Genomic DNA, 18,562 nt, shown 5'->3' on the forward strand with positions numbered 1-18,562 from the left:
AAGAAAATGATCCAGCGGAGAAAAATGACAGAAGAGTAAATTAAACCCGATGAGGCAAAACATCTGGAAAACAGAGATTAAAAGCTCTTGATTTTCCCCTCCTGCCCTGCTCTATAACTTTCACTTTAAAATGTCCCTTGAATGGAAGTATTGCAAAGACAGTTGGAGGGAACGGGGTGTGGAATAACTCAAGAGAACAAAACAGCAAGGGAAATAATATTCTTTATTGCATTCAGACTTTCGGGCTCGGCGGGCGCACAATATCTTTTAAAGGGATTGTTGAAAGTTTCGCAAATGGAGCCAAAGAAGATATTTGGAGTGGAAAGAAACAGATTCAAAAAGATGCTGGAAAAAAGACAAAATTCAATCCCAGGGAGATAATTGGACAAGGATGTTGTGAGCTGCCCCGAGTCTTCGGAGAGGGGCGGCATACAAATCTAATTAATAACAATATTATTATTATTATTATTATTATTATTATTATTATTATTATTATTGACAGTTGGCGGAACAAAGCATTGCATGGCCAGTTCTTGGAGAAGATTGAAGGCAAAGTGGATAAAGAAAAGACCTGGTCATGGCTTACAAGTGGAACACTCAAAAAGGAGACAGAAGGACTAATACTGGCGGCACAAGAACAGGCCATTAGAACAAATGCTGTCAAAGCCAGAATTGAAAAATCAACAGACGATCGAAAGTGCAGACTCTGTAAAGAAACAGATGAAACAATCGATCACATACTCAGCTGCTGCAAAAAGATTGCACAGACTGACTACAAGCATAGACATGATGATGTGGCACAGATGATCCACTGGAACTTGTGCCGGAACTACCATTTGCCAGTGGCAAAGAACTGGTGGGATCATAAGCCCAAAAAAGTGGTCGAAAATGAGCAAGCAAAACTACTGTGAGACTTCCGACTTCAGACTGACCGAATTCTGAAGCATAACACACCAGACATCCTGATTGTGGAGAAAAAGAAAGTATGGATCATCGACATCGCAATCCCAGGAGACAGCAGAATTGAGGAGAAGCAGATAGAGAAATTAGTGAAATACGAAGATCTAAAAATCAAGCTGCAATGACTCTGGCATAAGCCCGTGAAAGTGGTCCCAGTGGTACTTGACACGTGGGCGCAGTGCCAAAGGATCTCAGCGGACATTTAAAAACCAACGGAATTGACAAAATCTCCATCTGTCAATTGTAAAAGGCCTCTTTACTGGGATCGGCAAACATAATTCGCTGCTACATCACGCAGTCCTAGGTGCTTGGGAAGCGTCCGACTGGTGATGAAATACGAAATCCAGCATAGTGATCTCGTTTGCTGTGTTGTACTGACATAATAATAATAATAATAATAATAATAATAATAATAATAATAATAATTATTATTATTATTATTATTATTATTGAAGAATAAACTCAGAAGGTAGCCAAAAGGATTTTAATTAATGTGAAATCATCCCCTGCATCTTAATCTGAAATTATCTTCATATACACAGGTTGTCCTCAATTTAAGACCGCAGGTGAGCTCCAAATTTCTGTTGCAAAGCCAGACGGTTGTTTTGAGCTTTGTCCCATTTTACAACGTCTCTTGCCACAGTTGTTGAGTGAATCAATGTGGTTGTTAAGCCAGGGACACGGTTGTTAAGTGAATCTGGTTTTCCCATTGACTTTGATTGTCAGAAGGTCACAAAGGGGGATCATGTGACTCTGGGATATTGGGAGAGAAAGAAGAGAGAGACAGAGAGACATAAAGAGAAGAGAGAGACAGAGGGAGAAGAGATCGAGACAGAGAGGAGAGGAAGAGAGAAAGAGAAGAGATAGAGACAGACAGAAGAGGGAGCGGGAAAGAGAGAGAAGAGACAAAGACATAGAGAAGAGAGAGGAGAGAGAGAAAGAAGGAGAAGAGACAGAGAGAAGAGGGAGAGAGAAAGAGAGAAGAGACAGAGAGAGAAGAGAGAGACAGAAAGAAAGAAAGAAAGAAAGAAAGAGAAGAGATAGAGACAGAGGGGAGAGACAAAGAAAGAGAAGAGACAGACATAAAGAAGAGAGAGAAGAAAGAAAAGAGATAGAGACAGAAGAAGGAGAGAGAAAGGGATGGAAGAGACAGACATAGAGAAGAGAGAGAGGGGGGAAAGAGAGACAAGAGACAAAGACAGAGAAGAGAGAAGAGAGACAAAGAATGAGAAGAATTAGAGACAGAGAGAAGAGGGAGAGAGAGAGAGAAGAGAGAGAAAGAAGAGATAGAAAGAAAAAGAAGAGATAGAGACAGAGAGAAGAGGGAGAGAGAGAGAAAGAAGATATAGACAGAAAGAAAAAGAAGAGATAGAGAGAGAGAAGAGGGAGAGAGAGAGAAGAGACAGAAAGGAGAGAGAGACAGAAAGAAAAAGAAGAGATAGAGACAGAGGGGAGAGACAAAGAAAGAGAGAAGATAGAGACAGAGAGAAGAGGGAAAGAGATGGAAGAGACAGACATAGAGAAGAGAGAGAGACAGAGAGAAAACAGAGAGAAAAACAGAGAGCGAAGAGGGAGAGAGAGGGAGAGAGAAGAATGTGCCCAGAATACTGCAATCATTGTAAATATGAGTCAGTTGTCAAGAATCCGAATTTGGAACCCAGGACCTTGGGGATGCCGTGATGGTCATCAGTGTGAAAAACCATCAGAAGTCACTTTTTTCATTGTGACTTCAAATGGTCGCTAAACAAACAGTCTTAAGTCAAGGACTAGCTGTATTGGTAGCAGGAGAGAGCAAGGAGTTTGCAGGTCTCTCTTTCTGGAGTCCTCTGGATTTTTGCAGCCCAGTTCCAGTAGATTTAGCCACCCTCCCTCAGCAGTGGCGGATCAAGGCTCACTAGTGAACTAAGCACCGAGAAAGAGCCAGGGTGGCTCAGTGGTTAGAGTGCAGCACTGCAGGCTACTTCAGCTAACTGCTGGCTATAGTTTGATTCTCACCAGGCTCAAGGTTGACTCGGCCTTCCATCCTTCCGAGGTGGGTCAAATGAGGACCCAGATTGTTAGAGGCAAGAGGCTCACTCTGTAAACCGTTTAGAGAGGGCTGGAAAAAGCACTATGAAGTGGTATATAAGTCTAAATGCTAATGCTATTTCTAAATCTTGGTGCCCTCCTCCTTTTTCACTCTCTCTCTTACAAATCTTCATTGTGTGTTTTTTTCTTTCTCAACTTTGTGATGCCTGCTTTGGGCCTGGTGCTCTAAGTAGATGCTTAGTCTGCTTAATGATTAATCTTTATTTATTTATATACACACACATAATATTTACCTACCTACCTTATCCTCCATCCATTTATTCATCCATCCATCCATCCATGATTCCTCCATCTGCCGCATGAATCCCAGCGACCAGTTAGGTCCCACAGAGTGGGCCTTCTCTAAGTCCTGTCAACTAAACAATGTTGTTTGGCGGGACCCAGGGGAAGAGCCTTCTCTGTGGCGGCCCCGGCCCTTTGGAACCAACTCCCCCCAGAGATTAGAATTGCCCCCACCCTCCTTGCCTTTCGTAAGCTTCTTAAAACCCACCTCTGCTGTCAGGCATGGGGGAACTGAGATATTCTTTCCCCCTAGGCCTTTACAATTTACGCATGGTATGTCTGTATGTATGTTTGGTTTTTATAATAAGGTTTTTTTTAGTTATTTTAGTATTGGATTGGATTGTTACATGCTGTTTTTATCATTGTTGTTAGCCGCCCCAAGTCTACGGAGAGGGGCGGCATACAAAATCAATCAATCAATAAATAAATAATAAATAAATAAATATTATTGTATTCTCCCTCCCTCCTTCCCCCTCTCTCTTAGTTCCATGAGTCATATGGTACCCAAGGAAGATTCCCATAATGGCATCTCGCTTTTCTCTCGTAAGGATGATTCACGCAAATTTCGTCTTTCAGTTGAAGTTCTTGCCAACAAAGCGTTCGAATGAAGGAGTCACACCATCGCAAAAAGGATTGGGTTTTTTGCCCTTTTTTTAAATAAACTTTATTCTATATTACAAATAGCTTTTTTTTTGTTCTGTTCTGTTCTGTTCTGGACTGCAAAATAGGAATGCCTTCTATTTACAAACACAGGTATACAATTAAGTATAACAAAGGTACAGAAGCTTTACCAAGTAACAACCGGATCCTGTTTGAAAGAACTTATCATCTCCATGATACGGTTTGGGTTTGGAAACTCAGATAGTTAAGTTAAAAATAAAATAAAATAATTGGAAGAGGAAGAAAAACAGCAGGCTTCAATAATCCGAAGCCTGCACATTTGCAATCCAGGTTGTACTGTTTATTTTTTTTTTAAAAAAAGGATTATTATTATTATTATTGTGGCTCTTTGTAATACTGTTTCATAAAGAACGAGACTTTCTCCCAACGCTTCCTGTTCCAAATAGGAATTTTACTAAATCAGGTAGAGGTTGAACTATACCGACCTTGAAAGGTAGGTGGACTCCAGCTCCCATTCCATGCTGGCTGGGGAATTCTGGGACTTGGAGTCCACGTGTCTTAGTTGCTGAGGTTGAGAAAGACCGGCGTGCAGGAGATCAAAATACAATTAAAAATCGCCAGGGTGTTCAGCCACTGACACAAACAATTACAGGCAGTCCTCAACTTGCGACCATACTGAAAACCCGAATTTCTGTTGCTAAGGTGGCAGTGATATGAGTTGCACCTTTCTGTCTGCAAATTAGTGCAGTTTTTAAATGAATCGTGCAGGCGTTACATTTAAGCTGGCTGGGAAACTGACCCCTGGATGTTGCAACGGTCAAAAATACATGCCAGTTGACGAGGGCCTAAACGTTGACCGTGGGACCACAAGGATGCTGTGATTGTCTTAGGTGTGAGGACCGGTCATATGTCTTTTTCCCCCCACTGATAATGGAAGCTTGTTGTAAGTTGAGGATCACCTGTAACATTGCCTCAAATTCTGCCCAGTATGGCAAGGTAGTAGTTGCGTTTCCTGTCGTTTCTGCAAAGTATTGTTAAAAATTACCGCTCGTAGCTCTTTGAATGCCATGCATTAAAAAAAAAAATCAGGTAAATGGAAGCCATGGAAGCCATAATGCAAGGCGGAAAAATAATAATACTCAGGGTTTGTTTGGGCCCCAAAAAATAAAAGGGCGTTTAGAATTTAGAGCTGCATCCCAGAATCCTTGGAAATGAGTTATGCATTGACATTTGTATGGATATGTGTTAAAAATAAAAAATAATTTTTTTTAAAAAAAAGAAGGAAATGAGTTGAACACTGTTGTGGTTAGCTCTGGCCCAGCTCCTGCCCCAAGGACTGTGGATGTGGGGGAGACATCCACATGTTGCAGGCCTGTTTTGCCCCCGGTGGAATCTGCTGATGAAGGCTCCTCTGACCAAGAAGACATGAGTGACAGGGAGGAGGAGAGTGGGGCAGACAGCTCAGAAGGAGATAAATTATCCAGCTCCTCCTTGGATTCAGAACAAGAGTTAATGATACAGCCACGCATGCGGAGAGCGATGCATAGGCAACGACAACTGAGAGATTATTATCAAAGAAAATGAGGCCACCTGTGGTTGGGTGGGGCTGTGGTGATTAGTGAGGCTGCTATAAAGAGCAGCGTGTGGGTTTGGCCATTGTGGAGGATTATCTGATCATTGTGTTTCATGACTGCTTTACTGACTTTGACCTTTTGTGTGCTGATTTTTCCCCGCTTTGAAACTAAACCAGAGCAAAGTGTGTTTCACTTTGTGAAAGAAGGAGGACTGTGAATTGCCTCACAGCTGCAAGCTAAGTATCACAGAACTGATAAGGGACTTGTACAAATTACCAGTTTGTTTGGAGACGAGTGCTCTTTGCTATATCAAAAGAGGGCTTGGTTTAAGTGAATTTTCATTATAAAGAACATTGTTTTGACTTTTCAAACATGTGTGTGTGTGTCTGAAATTTGTACCTGTGAATTTTTGGGAGGATTCTGCCAGAGAGCCCGACAGAACAAAGACCAGCTTTTAAAAAGTTTTGTTTTCTCTATTCGGCGTCGGATGGAACCCTAAATTTTATTTGCTGCTCAAACTGTCTGGATTGAGCCTTAAACCAACCACACAGGATGTGATTAAGGAACACAAATACAACAAGGTCTTTATGGATCAAGCATCCCCATTCCTATACCTGGTTTAAACTTGGTTAGGGTTAATCTTGGGTTTATTTTGGGTCCAGGTGGCTTCATTCACGTGGTTATGCTTTCAGTGTGGTGCAAAGGCAGAATATGGAATTATCTCACACTGAAACAGCCACAAGCTTCACACGACATGTTAAATCCATCTGCTGTGCCTTAGAGGTGGAGATCTTGCCTAACAAATCAGGAGGTTGTGAGTTCAATCCTAGGTAGAGGCAGATGAAAGGTATCCTGTTTGGGCAGGGCGTTGGACTAGATGACCTTGCAAGATCCTATCCAACTCTGTGAATTTGTTAACCCAGCTACTGCAATGCCCCAACTTCTAGCTTCACCTTATACCAATAAACCATAAACGGTCAAATGGACAGTGTATGAGGAAGGCAAATAAACCACGGGGAAATAAAAATTAAAATTAAAAACGGGCTGAGAAGTTTGAAAGGGATTGCTAAATTTTTGACCCAAAAATTTTGTGTGGAAATGTTTTACACAATAATGTTGTGCAAACACATCCAGAATTACAGTCAAGAGCATCTGAATTTTGATCGTGTGTCCATGAGGATGCTCCAACAGTTGTAAGTGTGAGAAATGGTGGTAAGTCACTTTTTTCAGCATTGTCATAACTTCGAATGGCCACTAAATGGATGGTTCTAAGTTGAGGACTGCCTGTAATAATAGACAGGAAGGGTGGAGGTGAATAACTGGGATATCTTTCATGTTCCTACCCTGTTTCCATGTACGGCAATTGAATCCATCCACAGCTTGTTCAATTTCACTGAGTTCTGCATTTATTTGGTGTGAGGCTGCACTTGGGATGGCTGGAGTCAAGGCAAAAGGCCCTTTTAGAGAACCCAAACTCAGCAGGATTTGTAGAAAAACGGGACAGAAATTGGCGTAGTTGAACATTGAATTCTAAAACGGAGTTATTTGATTCACCAGGTAGTCTGGAATTGATATTGCTGGCATGGAGAAGGGTTAAGATGTTTTCCTGGATGAAATCTGAATTGTTTTGAGAGAAGGATGGTGGGAGGGTAAATAGGAGGAAGGAAGGTACAGAAGAAGGAAGGAAGAGTAAATAAGAGGAAGGCAGTAGAGAAGAAGGAAGAAAGGGTGGAACAAAGGAGGGAAGGAAAGAAAGAAGAAAGGAGAAAGGAAAGTAGAAAAGGAAGAGAAGAAGGAGGGGAGGGAAGAATGAAGGGTAAATAAGAGGAAGGAAGAAAAGAAGGAGGAAAGGATGGAAGGAAGGAGGGAAGGAAAGGAAAAAGAAAGGAATGGAGGGAGAGGTAAATAGGAGAAAGGAAAGTAAAAATGAAGGAAGAAAGGGAAGGAGGAAGGAAGGGTAAATAAGAGGAAGGGGGTAAAGAAGAAGAAAGAGTGGAAGGAAGGAGGGAGAGATGAATAGGAGAAAGGAAAGTAGAAAAGGAAGGAAGGAAGGAAAGAAAAGAAGGGAGGAAGTGGGAAGAAGAGAAATAGAAGAAAATAGGAGAAGGAAGGAAGGAAGTAGAGAAGAAGGAAGGAGGGAAGAAGAGGTAAATAGGAGGAAGGAAGGTAGAAAATGGAAGGAAGGGAGGGAAGGAGGAAGGGATAACTAGGAGGAAGGTAGAAAACAAGAAAGGGAAGAAGGAAGGAAGGAAGGGAAGAATAAAGGTAAAAGAAGGGAGGATGTGCGAGGGAAGGAAATAAGATGTAAATAAAAAGGGGAATTTATATTACGGCCTTTGCAACTTCCATTTTGTTGGGAAAGGCAACACAAACAGACACCTGCCAACGATTCACAATCAGAAACTCTTATCTTCCCCTTCCTGTGCTAGGATCTCTACCTAACCTCTAGTGCTGGCTCTTATTCATGGGCCGTGGCTGTGTTCTGTGGTTTAGCAAGGCAATCCAGGAAGAAAATAGGAGACACGCTTTGGGGTCTTCAGGGAGGGAGACCATAACCCTGGTGGAGTTGGCTTTCCCCCCGGCAGATACGACATTGCTGGTTTAGAGGAAGGAGAAACCAAAGGATCAGGAGTGCTCGTTCAAGTTAAACCGGAGAAGGAACAGGTGGGCAACGCAGGTGACCCAAGCTTGTGAGAAGAGTCCTCTTTTTCCGTTACGCAGCCAATGAAACCGTGATCGATCAAAGCAAACCAAACCAGATTAAAGGAAACCGTATGAAAATCAGAAGAGGGGGAAGAGAGAGAGAGAAAAAAGGCAGACTTCTCCACCCAATCTCCAGAGATTGGTGGACAATCCTTCTCGGTTCACAGGTCCCCGAGGGCCTTCGTTCCGTGACCTTCCTCCAGAGCGACCGCTCGGTTCCTCCTCCATGAGGACGAAGAGCGAGGAGAGGCAGCCATTGTTTGTCGTGTTTCTCCCCCCACCCCCACCACCAACAATGGTGAGAAGGCAAGAGCGTAATCCTCGGCCCCTGTCCGCCTGTGGACGGCGTGACCCCCCTCAAAGCAGCAAAGCATGATGGAGGTGTGAACCCCAACGTTATTCCTGCTCAGTCCATGGAGCAGGCAGTGGTACATTCTGGTCGCCGCCAAAGAAGAACCTGAAGACAAACTGGGACTCCCAACGGAAGTCTCCCCGCCTTCGGGGGAATCCTTCTCGAAGACGTCCCTCAAAACTCCTTTGAGGACTTTGTTCCTCTGGGTTGGTAGATGTGTCTTCTGAAGTCTCTCCTTGGCAGCCAGTGGAAAACTTGCACTTGATGAAAACTGAACTGAGGCACGGCTTGGTTTTTTTGTGTGTGTGTGTCAGTGTTTCTTTTTTGTTGTTGTTGTTCAATTGTTTTGTATCAATCCCCTTCCTGGAAAGTCCTCCGAGCAAGGGCGGTTCTCAGCTGTCTATACTCATGAGGGTTATAACTTGTTCAAGTTTGTAGGTGAGTTTCTGCTTTCCGGCTTGGTCGTCCTGATCGAGGGCTCCGAGGATCTGCGCGAAACAGAGGAAGGAGGAAAGCGTTAGTGGTCAGTGCGGAGGACTTGCGCCAAAGGAAAGTCTGGAGGACAGAAGGGAAAGGGGGGACATGATTGAAACATTTAAATCTGTTCAAGGGTTCAATAAGGTTCAGGAGGGAAGTGTTTTTCATAGGAAAGTGAACCCAAGAACAAGGGGGCACTATCTGAGGTTAGTTGGGGGTGAAGATCAGAAGCAACGTGAGAAAATATTATTTGACTGAAAGAGGAGTCGATGCTTGGAACAAACTTCCAGCAGACGTGGTCGGTAAATCCACAGTCACTGAATTTAAAGATGCCTGGGATAAACATACAGTGTTCTCTCGATTTTCGCAGGGGATGCGTTCCGAGACCGCCCGCGAAAGTCGAATTTCCACGAAGTAGAGATGCGAAGTAAATACACTATTTTTGGCTATGAACAGTATCACAAACCTTCCCTTAACACTTTAAACCCCTAAATTACAATTTCCCATTCCCTTAGCAACCATTTAGATTATTACTCACCATGTTTATTTATTAAAATTTATTTAAAAAAATATTTATTGAAGGCGGACGAAAGTTTGGCGATGACATATGACGTCATCGGGTGGGGAAAACCGTGGTATAGGGGGGAAAACCCACAAAGTATTTTTAAATTAATATTTTTGAAAAACCGTGGTATAGACTTTTCGCAAAGTTTGAACCCGCGTAAATCGAGGGAACACTGTATATCCATCCTAAGATAAAATACAGGAAATAGTATAAGGGCAGACTAGATGGACCAGGAGGTCTTTTTCTGCCGTCAATCTTCTATGTTTCTATTAGGGGAATATTGACCAACGTCCAGTTCCTCCCATTAAAAGATGAAAGTCTGTATCAAAGATATTTAGGCTGCGTAATTCCAACCCTGCTCGAACCGATTGAAAAATCCGAACGGCAAGACGGATGCTCCGTTTTGGCAACCGTCCTATCCAGAACGGATCAGGAGCAAAATGCCATATGTTGTTGCACAGGGACGTGGTAAAAGCCAATTTGGCAGCCGCTCCAGTTTTGTCATGTTTCCTGTCTTTATAGTTTCATCTATGCAGACTAGATGGACCCGGAGGTCTTTTTCTGCCATCAATCTTCTAGGTTTCTATGTTCCTATGAATCACCAAAGGGACTATGTCAGGGCTGGAAGCCATGTTTTTCCCTTGTGGTATTCAGGCCTGCTACATTTTCTACTGTGGGAAAGTGGGAGGGGCGGGATTCTATGAAGTATGTAGATATGTAGTAGTCTAGTAGTAGCCTCCTGATGCATGAGTCCCAGTGACTGGTTAGGTCCCGACTGGAGGACAGAAAGGGGGGACATGATCGAAACATTTAAATATGTTAAAGGGTTAAATAAGGTTCAGCAGGGAAGTGTTTTTAATAGGAAAGTGAACCCAAGAACAAGGGGACACAATCTGAGGTTAGTTGGGGGAAAGATCAAAAGCAACATGAGAAAATATTATTTGACTGAAAGAGTAGTAGATGCTTGGAACAAACTTCCAGCGGACGTGGTTGGTAAATCCACAGTAACTGAATTTAAACATGCCTGGGATAAATATATAACCATCCTAAGATAAAATACAGGAAATAGTATAAGGGCAGACTAGATGGACCATGAGGTCTTTTTATCCTGTCAATATTGTATGTTTCTATGTCCCACAGAGTCGGCCTGGGCAGGGATTTGCACTTTCATTTGGGTGGGAGAAAACCCAGAAGCAGAGGGCTGATAATAATAATAATAATAATAATAATAATAATAATAATAATAATAATAATATGAAGATCTAAAAATCGAGCTGCAACGACTCTGGCATAAGCCCGTGAAAGTGGTCCCAGTGGTATTTGGCACGCTGGGCGCAGGGCCAAAGGATCTCAGCGGACATTTGAAAACCATCGGAATTGACTAAATATCCATCTGTCAATTGTAAAAGGCCGCATTACTGGGATCGGCAAACATAATTCGCGGCTACATCACGCAGTCCTAGGTGCTTGGGAAGCGCCCGACTGGTGATGAAATACAAAATCCAGGATAGTGATCTCGTTTGCTGTGTTGTATTGACGTAATAATAATAATAATAATAATAATAATAATAATTATTATTATTATTATTAATTAGATTTGTATGCCGCCCCTCTCCGAGGACTCGGGGCGGCTCACAACAACATGAACAGTGTACAAATCCAATTTTAAAATACAATTTAAAACCCTTATAATAAAATAAAATAATCACACAACCAATCAAATCATACACCAGCCTTGACCATTGGGGTGTGTGTTAGTTTCCCCATGCCTGGTGGCAAAGATGAGTTTTTAATAACTTATGAAAGGCGAGGAGGGTGGGGGCAGTCCTAATCTCTGGGGGGAGTTGGTTCCAGAGGGCCGGGGCCACCACACAGAAGGCTCTCCCCCTGGGTCCCGCCAGACGACATTGTTTAGTCGACAGGACCCGGAGAAGGCCAACTCTGTGGGACCTAACTGGTATTACTTGTCTCTTTTGCAAGAAATCTGAAATAGGAGTTCATTTCAGATTCAACGCATGTGGCTGTCAACGCAATCAGCTACTGATATTTTATCCAACAGCCAAAAAGCATTTCCTTCTTATCTTATTCTTCTTATATCCATCACCCCAGAGTTGACATTCTTCTCACTCATGAGATCCCCGTTGTTTAAACTAACTGATCTGTGCTCGCCTCCGTGGCTCTGAGTGCTAGTGGAGTCCAGCACAATTCTGCTACTGCACCTGGGCAGGTATTTTGGCATGGATTTTTTGCTTCTGCACATTGTCCTCTGGCTTTTAATTCCCGGAATCTTAAGAACTCCATAAAACGGTCTGAAAGCCACAACTCGGTGTGTTATTATTACTATTAGTTTATTATTTATTGGATTTGTATGCCGCCCCTCTCCGCAGACTCGGGGCGGCTAACAACAATGATAAAAAACCCAACATGTAACAATCCAATTAATAAAACAACTAAAAACCCTCATTATAAAACCAAACATACACACAAACATATGGGAATATCTTAATTCCCCCATGCCTGGCGATAAAGGTGGGTCTTGGGTAACTTGCAAAAGACAAGGAGGGTGGGGGCCGTTCTAATCTCTGGGGGGAGTTGATTCCAGAGGGCCGCGACCGCCACAGAGAAGGCTCTTCCCCTGGGACCCGTCAAACGACATTGTTTGGTCGATGGGACCTGGAGAAGGCCAACTCTGTGGGACCTTATCGGCCACTGGGATTCGTGCGGTAGAAGGCGGTTCTGGATGTATTCTGGCCCAATGCCATGTAGGGCTTCACTCTGGCCCACCCAGCCCTTGCTACCCCATGCTCACCTCTTCACTGTACTTGCCCACGTACGAGTAGATCTCGGAGAGTGCACTCATGGTGTTGAACTCGTTCATGTGCATGCGCGACTGCTCAGCTAAATAAGCGTTCATATCCTGGTCGCTAATTGCTGGCATCTTGCCGATATCCGAGTAATACCTGGAGGGGAATGAAGCGAAAAGGGGTGAGAATCCCATTAAAAAGCCTAGTTGTACAGAGACCTTGGAGGTCTGTCAACCCTGAAGCAGGGACATTTTCTGAGCTCCTCTGTTGCCATACTGGAGCGAGGGATCGGGAGAAGGGGATTAGGGGTTTTGTAGCCAAAACAAAATCCAGGGAGCGGACAAAGAAATGGAAACACTTGACTTTTTGGCATCATAATGTTTGAACATGTTCAAATCAATCAAAACTTGACATATTTTAATGGGTTTTTTTATTTCTGTTATTTGATATGGTTTTTTAAAACCAAAATGATTATGGGACTTGAAACCAAGACTTACGAAGAGAGATTGCGGGAACTGGGCATGGATAGCCTAGAGAAAAGGAGGGCCAGACGGGACATGATAGCTGTATACAGGTATATGAGGGGTTGTCATAGAGAGGAGGGGGCCACTCTATTCTCCAGAGCACAAACAAGGGGGCACAATCTGAAGTTAGTTGGGAGAAAGATCAAAAGCAACATGAGAAAATATTATTTGACTGAAAGAGTAGTAGATCCTTGGAACAAACGTCCAGCAGACGTGGTTGGTAAATCCACAGTAACTGAATTTAAACATGCCTGGGATAAACATATATCCATTGTAAGATAAAATACAGGAAATAGTATAAGGGCAGACTAGATGGACCATGAGGTCTTTTTCTGCCATAAGTCTTCTATGTTTCTATGAAGATCAACGCGCAGAAAGCTGGGATTTTTCAGGAGGCTGCTATTTCGGGGTGGGGGTGTCCCCCTAGTTCTCCCCCCCGGCTTTGAAACCACATTTGGGCCACGGAGGACAGGATTTGCAGAAGGTAATCAGTCACTGTCGCCGGCAGCTGCGCTCCGCTGTCAACTGGTTAATTAGGATGCCGTCATTTACATGTTTAATTCCTGCAATCTGACATTTCGCACGCGTGCCGAGAAATAGCCGCACGTGTGCCCCCCTCCCCCACCGTCGGCCTCCGGAATTTGGAAAATTCACGGAGAGAGAGAAAAAAGGGGGGGGGAATCCCCGAGGAGCTAAAATGGACAACAGGTGCCTTGCGAAGCCACTTCAGTCTCCTGCGGAGTTTTGCACCCGTGTTCGGTTCCTTCCATGAAACAGTTCCTGTCCGTTTTCAATGGTCACCCCTGCTAAAGGGACTTTGGAATACAGATGACCAATTTTTCACCTCTCTCTCATTTCAGGACAGGCAGTTCTTGACTTGGGATCACAACTGCGCCCAATTTGCTTTGCGTTTTCCGTGCTCTCCTTCCTGGGTCACACACCCTCCGCCTCAGGCTAGGCGAATGGGTGCTGCCAGAAGCATAAATGCTGCCAGCGCCGCTTCCACCTACGACTTCTGCTTGCAACTCAGGCGGGAGGTGGTGGCAGGAGGCTGGAGGGGAGCCGGGCAGGAGAGCGGGAAGCTCGTCCGAGGCCAGGAAGGAGAAAAGAGGAAAAAAGCAAGGAGCACAAACACAGCAGCAGCAGGGAACTAAGACACTTTAAACAAGATCTAAGTATTGCCCACAAGATCATATGCTTCAACGTCCTGCCTGTCGGCGACTACTTCAGCTTCAACCCACAACAACACAAGAGCACACAACAGATTTAAAGTTAATATTAACCGCTCCAAACTTGACTGTAAAAAATAGGACTTCAGTAACCGAGTTGTCGAAGCGTGGAACTCATTACCGGACTCCGTAGTGTTATCCCCAAACCCCCAACACTTTACCCTTAGATTATCAACGGTTGATCTATCCAGATTCCTAAGAGGTCAGTAAGGGGTGAGCACAAGTGCACTAGAGTGCCTTCCGTACCCTGTCCTATTGCTTTCCTATATCTTTTATACCAGTTGCGGCCCTATCTGGACCGGGACTCATTGCTCACAGTCACTCATGCCCTCATCACCTCGAGATTTGACTACTGTAATGCTCTCTACACGGGTCTACCTTTGAAAAGTGTTCGGAAACTTCAGATCGTGCAGAATGCAGCTGCGAGAGCAATCATGGGCTTCCCAAGGTATGCCCATGTTACACCAACACTCCGCAGTCTGCATTGGTTACGGATCAATTTCCGGTCACAATTCAAAGTGTTGGTTATGACCTATAAAGCCCTTCATGGCATTGGACCAGAATATCTCTGGGACCGCCTTCTGCCGCACGAATCCCAGCGACCGGTTAGGTCCTACAGAGTTGGCCTTCTCCGGGTCCCGTCGACTAAGCAATGTCGTTTGGCGGGACCCAGGGGAAGAGCCTTCTCTGTGGTGGCCCCGACCCTCTGGAACCAGCTCCCCCCAGATATCAGAGTTGCCCCCACCCTCCTTGCCTTTCTCAAGCTCTTTAAAACCCACCTCTGTCGTCAGGCATGGAGGAATTGAAATTTCTCTTCCCCCTAGGCTTATAGAATTTATACATGGTATGCTTGTATGTATGAGTGGTTTCTAAATTGAGGGGTTTTAGATTGTTTTTAATATTAGATTTGTTTACATTGTCTTTTTATATTGTTGTTAGCCGCCCCGAGTCTTCGGAGAGAGGTGGCATACAAATCTAATAAATAATAATAATAAAATAATCTCCTATTCCTTTCTTCTATTCCTATCTCTCTTCTTCTATTCTTTCATAGATATATTTTACTATTAGTATCTCCTCCATAACCATCATCATGTATTTTACTATGTATATATAAATAAGTAAGTAAATAAGTAAATAAATAAATAAATAAATAAATAAATAAGTGACATCCACCAATCAGCTGGAGCTGCGCACGCATCTTCATTTCCACTGGTGGAACTGCGTCCTGCCTGCTGCCCACCCTTGAATCCCACCTCTGATCAAGAACCCCACTGTTCAACTCCCAAGCAACAGATATTCTCTTCTTTGGGAACGGGTGAGTGTGTTTATCCATTGCAGGTTGAAAACCAAGTCCCCCTACAGAGTTCCAGGCAAGGTGGAGAGAGAGACTCAACGGCCCTCCGAAATGACCCGCTGAAAGGTATCCGTGCACTTTATAAATATTCCATTGCTCGCCGCCCCGCTGAGCGGAACATGAGAACCTGTGCGGGGATTATACCCGATTAAAAATGGATGATGCTTGGGCAAGAAAACCAACAGTGACATAACCCACTCTGGGTAGACGGGCTCCGTTCTGAACTGTTTGTGGACGCTCGAGACGCTCAGGACACCAGGATCAACCCAAATGGATCCTTCCCGTTTTTTAAACTTCCCTCCTGGGAGAGAAATGCAAATAGACCCTGAGCTGGCTATATATGAACCTGGTTTTATTCCGGCCTGTTGCACAGTACCGACAGCAGGGTAGCATGGAACGGTGGCCAGTTTCAAGCTCCTCTACGATAAGGGTTGTTGGTGTGTGAGTGTGTGTGTGTGTTTTGCAGCCTGCAGCAAGAGAGCTCTAAGATCTGTCTTTCGGACAGCAGGCGAGGCAGAGCGATGGGATTTTCATGGCTCACTGTTAGGATGTTCTTCCTTAATTCTCTCCTTGAAAAGTTTCCTCCATCCCCCCATAGAATCCTACGGCTGAAAGGGACTCCAGAGGTCTTCTAGTCCAGCCCCATGTTCAAAGATCTCAAAAGTTTTTGTGCCAACTTAGGAAGCTCAAACTGCCCAAGGAGCTGCTGATCCAGTTCTACAGAGGAATCATTGAGTCTGTCATCTGCACCTCTATAACTGTCTGGTTTGGTGCTGCAACCCAACAGGACCGACACAGACTTCAGAGGATAATCAGAATTGCAGAAAAAGCAATTGCTGCCAACCTGCCTTCCATTGAGGACCTGTATACTGCACGAGTGAAAAAGAGGGCGGGTAAAATATTTACTGACCCCTCACATCCTGGACACAAACTGTTTCAACTCCTACCCTCAAAACGTCTCTACAGAGCGCTGCATACCAAGACAACTAGACACAAGAACAGTTTTTCCCCAAACGCCATCACTCTGCTAAACAAATAATTCCCTCAACACTGTCAAAATTTTTACTAAGTCTGCACATCTATTTTTACTAGTTTTTTCTCATCATTCCTATCACCCTTTCCCTCTCACTTATGACTGCATGACTGTAATTTGTTGCTTGTATCCTTAAGATTTTAATTAATATTGTTTCCTCATTGCTGATTTGACTCCTATGACAATCATTAAGTGTTGTACCACATGATTCTTGACAAATGTATATTTTTCTTTTTTGTACACTGAGACATAATGCCGCACGAATCCCAGCGACCGATTAGGTCCCACAGAGTGGGCCTTCTCCGGGTCCCGTCAACTAAACAATGTCGGTTGGCGGGCCCCAGGGGAAGAGCCTTCTCTGTGGCGGCCCCGGCCCTCTGGAATCAACTCTCCCCAGAGATTAGGACTGCCCCTACTCTCCTTGCCTTTCGTAAGCACCTTAAGACCCACCTCTGTCGTCAGGCATGGGGGAACTGAGACATCTCCCCCGGGCATATACAATTTATGAATGGTATGTTTGTATGCATGTGTGTTTAGAAAATGGGGTCTTTTAAATATTTTTAAACAGTAATTTAGATTTGTTATACATTGTTTTTTCACTTTGTTGTGAGCCGCCCCGAGTCTGCGGAGAGGGGCGGCATACAAATCTAAATAATAAATAAATAATAAATAAATAATATGCACCAAAGACAAATTCCTTGTGCGTCCAATCACACTTGGCCAATAAAGAATTCTATTCCATTCTATTCTTAAAAACTTCCAGTGATGGAGTGTCCACAACTTCTGGTGGCAAGCTGTTCCACTGGTTAATTGTCCTCATTGTTAGGATGTTTCTCATTTCCAGGTTGCTTCTCTCTTCGCTTAGTTTCCAGCTCTTCTTTCTTGTCCTGACTTCAGGGAGTTTTTGAGAATAGGTTGACTCCCTCTTCTTTGTGGTAGCCCCTCAAATACTGGAATATTGCTATCATGTCTCCCCAGGTCCCTCTTTTCATTAAAACAGACATATCCAAATAGCAATAGCATTTAGACTTGCATACCTCTTCATGGTGCTTTGATGGCCTTGTCTAAGTGGTTTACGGAATCAGCATATTGCTCCCAACAATCTGCAGCCACTGAAACTGACATTAGATCTGCAGGTCAGCGGTTCAAATCTCATCACCGGCTCAAGGTTGACTCAGCCTTCCATCCTTCCGGGGTGGGTAAAATGAGGATCCAGATTGTGGGGGCAATATGTTGGCTCTGTTAAAAAGTGCTATTGCTATTTTTAAGCCGCCCTGAGTCTAAGGAGAAGGGCGGCATAAAAATCTAATAAATACATAAATAAATAAATCCGGGTCCTCATTTGACCCACCTCGGAAGGATGGAAGGCTGAGTCGACCTTGAGCCGGTGGTGAGATTTGAACTGCTGAACTACAGCTTGTGGTTAGTTGAAGTAGCCTGCAGTGCTGCACTCTAACCATTGTGGCACCTACGACTCTTAGAAGAACATTTTATTTTATTATTATTGTTTTATTTTACTTTCTATACGAATCTGCCATCAACGGGCACATACAGGGGAACAACAGCTTACATACCATTCAAAAGGGACAATCAAAAAGGAAACTAAAAAATGAAAATGTTTGGAAGATTTGAAATTGTTCTGCCGGGCTCTCTGGTAGGAGCCTCCTGAAAATTCGGTACAAATTTCAGATACACATACGTTTGAAAATTCAAAACAATGTTCTTTATCCCAAAATTCAAAATAAACTAAGCCCAAAACAACCGGGTAGTCTGTACAATTAACCTTAAGCAGTCATTAAGTACTTAGCTAGCAGCTGTGAAGAAACTTCACACCCTTTCTTCTTCCAACAAAGTGAGATACCACACACACACATACACGTTGCTCTGCTTTGTTTTCAAAGTCGTGAAAAATCAACAAGCAAAGTCCAGAAACCAGCAACCCAGGATTCCTGACGAACTGCGATCAGATACTCTTCCACAAGGGCCAAACCCACAT

The 18,562-nt window shown here is 43.7% G+C and overlaps 1 protein-coding gene across 1 annotated transcript in view; it reads right to left on the reverse strand.

Moving 5' to 3' along the window:
- Window positions 1-3,963: 3,963 nt before the first annotated feature.
- PLXNA4 (plexin A4) overlaps window positions 3,964-18,562 on the reverse strand; it is a 437,744-nt gene continuing 423,145 nt past the window's right edge. Inside the window, exons 31-32 of the mRNA XM_070754448.1 lie at window positions 12,432-12,582; window positions 3,964-9,068 (exon numbers count right to left, since the gene is read on the reverse strand). Of these exons, the coding sequence (XP_070610549.1) occupies window positions 8,973-9,068; window positions 12,432-12,582 (247 nt within the window). The 3' untranslated portion in view covers window positions 3,964-8,972. The remainder of the gene's footprint in view (window positions 9,069-12,431; window positions 12,583-18,562) is intronic.

Source organism: Erythrolamprus reginae, chromosome 6, assembly GCF_031021105.1.
Source record: "Erythrolamprus reginae isolate rEryReg1 chromosome 6, rEryReg1.hap1, whole genome shotgun sequence".
In the NCBI taxonomy this organism is placed as follows: Eukaryota; Metazoa; Chordata; class Lepidosauria; order Squamata; family Dipsadidae; genus Erythrolamprus; species Erythrolamprus reginae.